General features: G+C 33.8%; 1 protein-coding gene across 1 annotated transcript in view; it reads left to right on the top strand.

The window, feature by feature from the left end:
• The window catches only part of LOC120349590 (very-long-chain enoyl-CoA reductase-like), a 14233-nt gene extending 2315 nt beyond the window's left edge, over positions 1-11918 (top strand). Inside the window, 5 exon segments of the mRNA XM_039419992.1 lie at positions 571-615; positions 618-886; positions 2590-2806; positions 5787-5979; positions 10923-11918. Of these exon segments, the coding sequence (XP_039275926.1) occupies positions 571-615; positions 618-886; positions 2590-2806; positions 5787-5979; positions 10923-11050 (852 nt within the window). The 3' untranslated portion in view covers positions 11051-11918.

The following is an 11918-nucleotide window of genomic DNA, read 5'->3' as shown; positions in this document are numbered from 1 at the left end:
CATCCAGGTAGTTTTTGGCCTACCTCTTTTCTTGTTTGTGTAGCCATGGAGAGGCACTTTTTCACCACGTGATCGTCGGGTCCTCGCATAACATGACCATACCATCTCAGCCTGGACTCTTTAAGTTTCTCAGCAATAGGCGCTACCTTAAAACTGCCACCTACATGTTCACTACGGATTTTATCTTTAAGGGTAACTCCTCCTGACCACCGCAGCATGCGCATTTCCGTAGTATGAAGCTTTTGCTCATGTGTTTTCAACGAAGCCCATGTTTCGCCTCCATAAAGTAAAACCGGTCGAATGCATGTTTTGTAGACCCTGCCTTTTGTTCTAATGGGCATTCTTGAATCACAAAGGACACCTGTTAGCTCGCGCCATCTGTTCCTTGCAGTTTTTGTTCTATGGTGTTATATCTGCTGTTATTGTGCCATCGTCTGAAATTACTGACTCTAGGTATTTGAGTACCTACACAGTATTTTAATTAAATAAATAATAGATAAATTTTATTTCCATGAAAACAAGCATTTTTAATTGAATGTATTGTTCATGAATGCATGTGTTTGTCGGCAGCTTACTCCGTCAACGACCCTGCGCGATGTGAAACGCGGCATTAGCAGCAAGCTGAGCCGCAAGCTCTACCGGACCGCCAGTCGCTGCGACTCGAGCCGAAGGGCAAGACACTCAAGGATGACGACACCCTGGCCAGCCTTGGCCTCAAGACAGGCAGCAAGCTCTACGTCAAGGACCTCGGGCCGCAGATCGGATGGGTGACCGTCTTCCTAGCCGAGTACGCCGGCCCGCTCTTCATCTACCTCTGGTTCTATCAGCGACCTTGGCTCTTCTACGGCGACACCTCTCAGTCGCCGCCTGTTCAGCATGTTGTTCAGTAAGCAGCCACTCTATTTCAAATTCATCTATTTGACATAAAAGTAATTTCATACAACTAATTAAAATAAATATAATCGATTATATTATGGCACTACCGGCAAAGAACACATTGTGCGCCGGCAGTTTCTTGTTTTTAAGGGCCGGTCTCCGAGCTCGGGATTTGGCTAAGCTCTAGACTTTAAACAGCTGGAGTCAGAAGATTGGCTCTCCGAAACGTGGCGTAGTCGTAGTCATTGTCATAGTTACGTTTGAATTAAATTTCGGAAAACTAGAAAATTGAGCACAAAATAAAATAAAGAGAAAATAGTGTAAAATTTCTGCTATTTTGAATGATTTAGGAATGTTTAATTTCGTCAAGGAAAAACGTTTCCAATTATAGAAATGAGAAAATAAAAACTGCGACTATTGTCATAAAAACTGCGACTACTGTCATAAAAACTGCGACTACGCCCCGTTTTGGAAAGCCAATTTTCTGACTCCAGCTGTTCAAAGTCTAGAACTTACCTACATCCTGAGTTCGGAAACCGGCATGTGTTTGCTCAGAAAATGGAACATTTTATAGATGATAATAATATCGAGTGACCTGGCTGGCTTAGGTCTGGTGTCAAAGTTTTCAGGTCGCAACTGATCAAATTTGAGGACCTCTGACATAACCTAACGACTGCATTTTAGGCAGCTGGGACCGACGGCTTAACGTGTCCAAACTAACCACGGGAGTGGCCCAAGATAAAATTTCTTGCCCGGGCCGGGATTTGAACCCGGGTCTCTGAATTATGAAGCCAGTATCTAATCCACTCGACTACGGCTACTGCTACCATTTTATAAAGTGGAGAAAACATAACCGACTTTCAAGACCAGTATATGAATCAAAATTCGGGGGAGGAACAGGCTGTGCCCGTTGGTCCTCCCCCAATTATTTAAAAGAATGATTTTGTCTATAATTGAATCAATACATGAATAAATAATTATGAATATTACAACTAACGGCAACTATGTAAAATATTTATGAAAACTTTCATCTTACATCTGTTTATTTTTTGGATTAAAGTTTATCAAAACCTACGAAACTAATATTTCTGTATTTTAATTTCTTTCGAATAGACTTTTTATTCGTTATTCAATTATTCAGAATTATACAACTTCTACAAAAGTACCTTTGGCTAAATCCCAAAACTGTTGCAATTCTAATTCTTACAACAGTCCAAATGTAGCTAAGTTATATGTCACTTTCACAATTTTGAGTTACAAACTCCAATTCACAATCCAAATCAAACAAAAAACACATATTTCCAAATCTAAAAATACTTTGAAATCAAATTAAATCAATAATTAGAAATAATTGAAAAAGTTCAAACTATAAAATTGTAATATTACATCTTACAAAAAGCATTTGAAATTTTTAGAAACTTTGATATGATATTGAAAATAATTAATCTCAGTTAATCCTCATAATGTCATAATTCAAATTTTCAAGTTTGGAGTTAATGCTCTATTTGTTACTGCTCCCTCAAAAATGATTTGACTCTGCCTACTTATGCTTTCTCATAACATTTTTTTCCTCGAATAATAAAATCGCATTCCATTTATTGAAGCTCATTGTATTATACTTCTTATATATCTCATAATCCATTCCACTTGACTTCATTGCCTTTACTTCTATGCAATTTGATTCATGTTCTAATCAATATTTTCGTTTTCCAGCCTAGCTGCCGGCTGTTACACATTCCATTACGCTAAGAGGATTCTGGAAACGTTGTTTGTGCACAGGTTTTCACATGCGACTATGCCTATCATGAATCTCTTCAAGAACTGCTCGTACTACTGGATGTTCACAGCTTATGTGGCTTATCATGTGAACCATCCTCTCTTCACAAGTCCAAGCATTGTACAAGTTTACGCTGGACTCGCCGCTTTTGTAGTAAGTGTGCTTTTTTGCTCATTATTCATTCATAGATACATTGATCTATTGAATTCATACGAATCAGGTAAAAACAACAGGTATTCGCACAAAACTACTTTAAACCCTAATTTAAAATAGGCGGTCTAGAGGTTATGTAGAGTAAAATTATTTCTACCAGAGTTCTTTCAGTTGAGAGTTGAAAGTTCTATAATGCATTTTACTGATTGTATGGAACATGAAGCTAGATTGAATTTCATTGGTGGTCATTTCATGTTATAGCTCTTGGATGTTCTATGAAATGTAGGCTACCATTAGGTATAAAAAGAAGGATTTCAATCAGCTTAACAATGCAATAGAGTAAGTTATTGTAATTTGTTTAGCGTTTTATTTCCTTTCGAATGATCAAGCAGTGTCCAATATAAATAAAACAAATTATGAGAATGGTAAGACAAATGATAAGTGATAAGACAATGATAGATGAGAAAAGACTTGGTTAACTTTATAAAAATAAGTAAGGATTGGACGTGTCCCAAAAAATTGAAATCTTATTTTGATGGGCTTTTGCATTTGTGTGAGTAATGATATGAGATAAGAATATTAAGTTTGTTTTATGGATCTGCTAAATTATTTCTTCAATATGTGAATATTTCCTATTTTAGTGATTAATCATTATTTTGAAATATTCCTTCTAAGTTTGGCTTTGAAGCATCTAAATTTAAAAATCTTCCTTGTGCAAATAATTAAGGACTGAAAATTTTGTGAAGTGAACAACTACAAGACTTGAACTATTTTGGACTATATGTAACCTTATCTAAATTTCGGAGATAAATAGCACAAGGTTACTTTATTTTTCCCTCCCTGTCATTTTGATTATGTACTTATTGTATGAATCAATAATAAAAATGTTCTGTGCGGAATCAGACCTCACAATCAGGCTTAGCAATGGCAGACTGGAGTTAGTTGCGACGCCTCAGACCACTCGTCTATCTTTGCTGGCAATATTCTCAAAATAGAGTCACCGTGAACGTTTTCGAACCTAAGAAACTTGATATTTAATGAACGCTAAATTAAATGAATCAATAATTATTGTTACTGTGTAATAATTATTTCAAATATTCAATTGAAGCTATATAGATAGAACTAATAGTCCAGCAGTTGGTTAAATTGCAATTCTAATAAAACCTTCCATCAATAATAATATTATCAATCGACAACCAGAAGCACCTCTTCATTATAAAGTAATAGTTTACAAATTGGCGTGACTCATGAAAGTTATGATTCATCAAAGCTTGAAACTAAACTGATATCACTGCAGCACTGCTGGTGAATCTATTGTGATTTGATGATTCGAAGGCGACGTGAAATATCTAGAATATCCATTATTTTCATTTTTATTTTCGTTTAGCAACTCTGAAATCTGGAGGTTTCTAACAACCATTGATTGTATCAAAGCTCACGATTTTTCAATTCAATTCAATTTATTTCACCAGAAACACAAAAATAATACAAATAGTTGTGACAGTTAGAAAAAAATAATTATAATGAGAATAATTATGACAAGAATATAAACCTGATTCATTTTTCAAATTTGACAAGAATATTAAGCTAATTCATTTTTCAAATTTGAATAAATGTGTATATCGTAGTGAAGAAGAAGTGCCTATAGTGGTTTTGTGCTTTTCTACCCCAAACTTTTGTAACATAGGCTATTCAAAAATTCACTATTTTTAAGATGGTTATTGAATGCGTTTCTCTTGTTCAGTTTTTCAACCATGAAATTAAAACTATTTACTTTCAAGTAACTTTTTATTTTAATGAAAATTTTTGAGTGAAAATCGCAATGATTCTATGAAGTATAATCTACTACGTGCACCTTGACCCCCTTTCAAAAGTGCAATACTGATAATGAAGATTATCAAGCAGAAGATTATCGACCAGCTCCAAAATGAATTCGGTATGATGGACGCAAGACACCTCTACTCCTTGGAAATCATTTGCAGATTACACAAAAACCCAGAAAGCTTTACACATAGAAACCACAGTCTTAACACAATAAATAGAAACCTCTTTTTCAAGAACGTGGCTAGGAAGGCAACATACCAAAGACACTTCAACCAGCTAGCACCAAAACTCCACAATCTACTTCCTGCACACAACAAGATAATAGAAAACACAAGAATTTCCAAAAACGCTGTTAAAAACTGGATTATAACATCTGGAAGGCATTGTACAGAAAGCATTTTGATTAATTTGTGAGTTCACTCACCCAATGTATTTGCACCCACACTCAAAATGTATTAGTGCTACTAACACCGGCTATAGTACACGGGTTACCCATAGTTGAGTAGGTTAATTTTCGGAAAAATTACATTTTCTTTATATCTGCAGTAAATTTTGTATTTACCTATTATAAATATTATGTATTTTATTAACTATGTCATGTAAAAATCTCCAAGAATCTCCTTTAGAGGGTCATTTAAAATTTTAAGAATGCTTACTCTTCCTGGCCTTTATATTCATGAATGTGCAATGTATGGATTCAAATTGCGAGAGTCCTGAACAACAGGGGCATCTATTCACGGGTCCAATGCAAGAAATAATAGATAATTAAGAATTCAGGCCCATAGAACTACATTCTATGAAGCGAACCCTCAGAATATGATCAAAAATATTTTGAATGCTCTCCCTACAGAAATTACCAAACTGACAAATAAAAAAGAATTCAAGAATTGCCTCAGAAACTGACTAATAAACAAAGAATTTTATAGTATGGCAGAGTTTTCTTCTGGGGTCTGTCAATCCTTGACCAATTTATTGATTGATTTGCTGTTGTTTTTTTGTTTGTTGTTGTAGTTAGTTTTTATGAATGACGATTTGTAAAACAATGTACATGCAAAGAATGATTGATTAAATTAAATTTATTTTATCAATTTGTTTGCTTATTTGTTTTTTAATGGTAATAAAATTGAATCATTTATTTTATTTGGTGTTGTTTTAGTTGAGTGAAGTGGGCAACCTGAGTATCCACGTAGCTCTCCGCAACCTGCGGCCGCCCGGCACCAAGGTGCGGCGCATTCCTGTCGCTACCGGCAACCCCTATACGGCGCTCTTCAACTTCGTCTCCTGTCCCAACTACACCTACGAGTTCCTCTCATGGGTCTCCTTCACTGTCATGACGCAGTGTTTGCCAGGTCAGTCACTCACTACTCCTTATTGGTCATTTCAGAATTTTGTCACATAGAATTACTAGCGTCCTTTTTCTAGACACTCTATGATGGCATAAATAACCGAAACTATAGTGAGGTCCAAGTTATAATGACAGTGGAGAAAGATAGGAGAACAACGTTGCCGATCCTCTGTCTTGTCAATGCATTCTATAGACGGTATTTATTAATTAATTATTTAGCAACAATGACAAAACAACTTTATCATAAAATGATTAATAATACTATACTATTATTAATTCTATATTAATTATACAGATTAATAAGAACAATATGAAAACTTTTAGTACCCTTTATTATTTAAAATATTACAACGATTAGTTTCGATCATAACTTAGGTCATTTTCAAGTTGAAATGTCCACCAACAATGACATTTCAACTTGAAAATGACCTAAGTTATGTTCGAAACTAGTCGTTGTAATATTTTAAATAATAAAGTGTACTACAATTTTTCTTATTGTTCTTATTAATTTGTAAAAAAGTAGCCCATTCAAGTGAAGTGTTTTTAATTATACAGGTTTATTGATGTAATATTAACTGTTCATTCTAGTTTAAAATAATGCTGGACGATTATAATTTATGTTGGACGAAGAGTGCAGGATTTGGTTTTGGATGGTGTGAGAGAACGAGGTAGACCTAGGATGAGGTGGGGAGATAGAATAACGGCCTACTTGCGGGAGAGTGGTTGGAGGAGAGAGGAAGCATTGGATAGGGCTTTGTGGAGAGGCAGACTAAGAGAAAGGAATGCCGACCCCATTTAAATGGGATAAGGCACAGCCAAGGAAGAAGAAGATTCTAGTTTAAAATAATAAGTTATATTCTATTAAGGAAGAAATGATATTTTTCAATAATTTCATAATGAATTTTCATAATTAAGATTAAATATTTAATTAGTTATTAATTTTACATTGTTGAAACACGATTTGGCAACAGAGCAAAGCGAGAAAAAGAGATAGTGCTATCCGCTCTGTTGAATGATAGACAAGGATAGCAATACCATTGCAAAACAAACAATGCCATTATAATGTGGACCTCACTATAGTCATGTTTGTTTTATTGTGTTTTAGAAGCTTCCCAGATAATACTCGTACCAGAGTATGGGAATTGTCAAAATTTTAAAATAATTTTGTTCTGTCTCAATGGAAAAAAAGGGGGCTATAGTGAGGTCCACGTTATAACGGCAGTGTTTGATTAGCAATGGTATTGCAATCCTTGTCTATCATTAAACAAAGCGGATAGCGCTATCTCTTTCTCGCTATGCTCTGTTGCTAGATCGTCTTTCAACAATGTAGAATTAATACGGTAACTAATTAACAAAATATTTAATCTTAATTATGAAAATTATTCATTATGAAATTATTGAAAAATATAATTTATTGCTTGATAAACTATAATAGATTATTTTAAACGAGAATGAACAGTTAATATTACATCAATAAAACTGTATCAGGTACTGTCTATAAAAGGCGTTGACAAGACAGAGGATGGGCAACGTTGCTCTCCTATCTTTCTTCACTGCCATTATAACGTGGACCTCACTATATTCATGTTTGTTTTCTGTGTTTTTAGAAGCTCCCCAGATAATACTCATATCAGAGTATTATCATTCCTTACTCTTATCAGAGTAAGTGAAACGTCAAAATTTTAAAATAATCGTGTGTCAGTCTCAATAGAAAAAAGGGGACTAGTAATTTGATTCAATAAAACTCCTCCTAATTGTATTCATTTTCTATGAGGATCGTTCCAGAGCTTAGTTACTTTTTTATAGTCCTGTACATGGCAGGAGAGAGCTGACATTTTCAGGGGACTTTCTTCCAGGGGTTTAGTGGTAGTAATGCCAAATTCTCATGGGGCTGCCATGATTCAATCGTTAGATACGAGCAATATAATATAGAGCTACCACTCACTTCTATCGAAAAACTCGTATTGTAATCTGTATTTTAACGGGAAAGAATAAAAGTGTAACTGAAATTCACCAAGTGTTGTGTAGTGTGTATGGTGACGACGTTATGTCAAGGCCAATTGCTTCTCGTTTACTCCAATCCTCTGTTGAAGGAAGAATAACATTACTCAACGAAAAATGAAGTGGCCGTCCATTCATGTCATGTGACCTAATATTTGACTAAAAATTAATATAAATGGTTGTTATTCCATCTCTTTTGCTGATGATACAGCTCTAGTTTTTTCTGGTTCTACGTGGAAAGAATCAAAACTTCTAACAGAATAAGGTCTCACAGCAGTTGTCATGACTTGATCTGCACACGCTCACTTTAAACACAAAAAAGCGTATATATGACTTTCTCGCCAACAATAAATTCCATCCCGTTGGAAATGTTAAATGGTGGAATTAAAATTCATTCGTTTGACTGTGCTGAAAGGAGTAGTCCGTCAAACTCAGATTTTGTTGTTAGGGACTGTATTTATGTCAATCACTGACAAACGTGAGAGAAGTTAAATATCTAGGTGTTTTAATAGATCAAAATCCGAAGTGGAATGTATATATTGATAATATGTGTAAAAAAAATGAAATATATTGTTCATAAATTCTACAGATTAAGCAGTGTTGCAGATTTAAAGTTATTCGGCTTATGCCCAATCCATATTTTAGTATGGTATAAGGGTTTGGGGGGGTGCCTTAGACACTCATTTCAATAAAATAGGTGTGATTCAGAGGCACATACTAAAGGCTGCTCTCCAAAGGCCGAGACGATATCCCAGTCACTTACTTTATGAAGAATTCCCGGCTCTGACAGTGAGACAACTCTATATAAAAAATTAATACTTTATATCAATAGATTCAAAAATACATTCACTCCATACATTCCAGCTTACAATCTCAGATCACCATCAAATTCCAGGATAGACCTAATAGTATGCCGTAGACAGTTCCCCTATGTAAATAAATTGATTAACCTGTTACCCGAAAATTTAATTTTAGATAGCATCACTAAATCAAGAACTAAAAAAATTATTGATTGGATTGAATCAACAAATGTGATTTGATTTTTTTCTAGTATTGCCATCGATACAGTATTGTTGGCTCAGAAGGCTCCAACAAGTATAAATATGTGTTTTCCCCACTTTCGCCTTGATTGAATTGTATAGTTATAATTATTATAGTTTAGCTTACCTTGTTGAATCAAAGTTTTTCTATTGGAAGTAATAGTATCGTTTTCTGTTTTGGTACTCGTCACCGGCACTCAAACTGTGGTTTTGCTGGTTTCGCCCAATTAGTATATTATTATGCTAAAAATTATACTTCTTATTATAAAATATTATATTTTGTAATCTGTATTTATTTGTGAACACTTCTTGTAAGGCAATAAATTTGATTTGATTTGTCGAAGATATCCGAAGACAACGACCTTAGTCAAAATTGACTTGACAAAATTCATTAGCAATTCTCTTCAAATGTTGGAACTAGCCATACACACTACACAACTTGCGGCGATTTTCAGTCACACTTTTATTCTTTCCCGTTGAAAAACGAATGACACCAAGTATTTTCATTTGGCAGTAGAAATGAGTGGTAGTTTCATAACGGACAGCTCGCAACTAACGAATGTATCATGGCAGCCGCATGAAACATTTACAGCACTGCCACTAAACTTGCAAGAAAATTCCCTGAAAATTTCAGCCTTTTCCTGCCATGTACACAGCTATGAAAAAGTAGTGTAACTTAATTCTGGAACGAGCCTCGTATGTTCTAATCTTTTACACTCAAACACACACATTGACACAATAGAAGGCAAAATTCTAATGCTAGTGACAGAACCTATAGATGGTATCTAATTATGAAACATTATAGGCCTACATAGTTTTTGAAACTTCATAGTGGAAAGTGACGACTGTTTCGCCATGTGTTTGCATCCTTTGACAGTTATTAGATGTATCTAATTATTTTATAGATTTCTAATTACTGAGAAATTGCATTTATTCAAACGATAATGAATAACTCATATGGATAATGAATATCCAGCATTTAATTTGGATTTTTGTTTAATAAAAATTATCTATAGATGTAATTTAATTAAGATACATTATACAGATTTGGAAAGACTTTGAAGTAGAAAGTGTTTACTCACTGGTTACTAGCAGCGACCTTTTTACTTTACAGTTTTAAAAATTGTGTATAATATAATTTATAAAAATTAATAATATATAAACAATAATATATAAACAATAATATATAAATTGGTTATTCTAAATATAATAGAAAAAATAAATAGATCAGCAAAAACGGAATCGTGAAACATCTTCTTACTGCACAACTCTTTCTTTGCTTATTTTTTTTTTGTAAAGATTTTGAACGATTGATATTTTGAAAAACAAATATTTATTCAATATTCAATAGGTCATTCTAATGTATTTACTTTGAAACAGCAATCAAATTTAGATAGGTCAATAATGAAACTTGAAAAAGAAACAGAAAAAAACTTCTAATTCACAGAATATTGAATAAAAACACATAAATTTTGAGCTCAAAAATACCACGTTCACAATAACTACTATCAAGCGAAATTATTACTTTTTTCTGCTCAAGAGACGGTATTTTTATTCTGGGATTGAACAAGCTATAACTAGGTTTACGTCCTCACTGGTTTATCAATAATACTCCACTGAGAACATGGATGACACAAAATTTAATGCAGTCGCTTAGCAGCGTTTCCCTTATCAATGGATTCAATAAATATTGAGCTTTGATAATAATGCTTCTGCGCCAATTACTCTGACAGATTGATGTTTGATACAGTTAGGGAACAGCATGCAACTGTATATTACCATAGAGAAACATAGATGCAATCTTTTTTTTATGGTATCACGTTATTCTCTTGTTGAAATTGAAAGAATTCAAGTGTAGATGAAGATCATAAATTTGGAAAATGAAATTATGCATTTTGCGTTGCAGCTGCTCTGTTTACATTCGCTGGTATGTACCAGATGACGATCTGGGCTCTAGGAAAGCATCGCAACTACAAAAAGGAATTCTCAAACTATCCAAAGCAGAGGAAAGCTATTCTGCCGTTCCTTATTTAAATTCATCTCACCAATCGAACTCTAGTGTGTGGACTTGAATTCCGTCAACAGTGGATTACTATATTAGTGTTTTTGTTGCCATAATTTGTGCGCGATTATTTGTGGAGAGAATGATTGTTAAAGTTTAGTCTGGGTTTGTAGGGCTATTGGTTGAGGAAGGACATTGTATATACTTTCTAATAATTCTTCTACAAACTTCTAGGTGTTTGTTTCTGATGGATCTGTGCATGGTAGACATAAGGACATTTTTATAATTTTATTTCGTTATTGTGTTCCCCTTTGAACTAGTGTACAATTTTTCGCAAAATATGCTACGTATCAAATGGAATTTATTCTTCAAACATCATTCTCAAGCGACCTCAGTTCGAGAACTGAATGCTATAGCAAGGCTACATGCTCCTTACTCAATGTTTGAACTTACATTAAAAAGTTTTCATTTTCATAGATAACAATTTAATTGTTGAGATTATACTAGACATTTTTAAATTCAAATATTCATTCTTCTCAATAAGGAGCTTCTCTATTATGTAAATATACTGAAAAATTCAAATAGGATATACAGTAATAGGTTTGAATTATATACGGCTCACTTCTATGAAACTTATACCCATTTTCAACTACTTTATCACAATGTATTAAAAGAGTTAATCCATTGAAGTTACTATGAGACATTTATAATGAACCATTCCTTTAATTCATCTCCAATATTACGGTTGGAGACCTTGATTAGACCTTAGATTCCAAATTAAGGTGCTACAAAGTACGAGTAACCTTAGCAATATTTCGATGTCTTTTTTTAAATTATCGTAAGTATTTATGGTGTATTTTATGTATTTTCGTAGAATAAAACTAAAACTTACTCTCGAAA

Source organism: Nilaparvata lugens, chromosome 2, assembly GCF_014356525.2.
Source record: "Nilaparvata lugens isolate BPH chromosome 2, ASM1435652v1, whole genome shotgun sequence".
NCBI lineage: Eukaryota > Metazoa > Arthropoda > Insecta > Hemiptera > Delphacidae > Nilaparvata > Nilaparvata lugens.
Note: the sequence above shows the minus strand (reverse complement) of the source record. Positions and strands in the feature narration are given on the sequence as shown.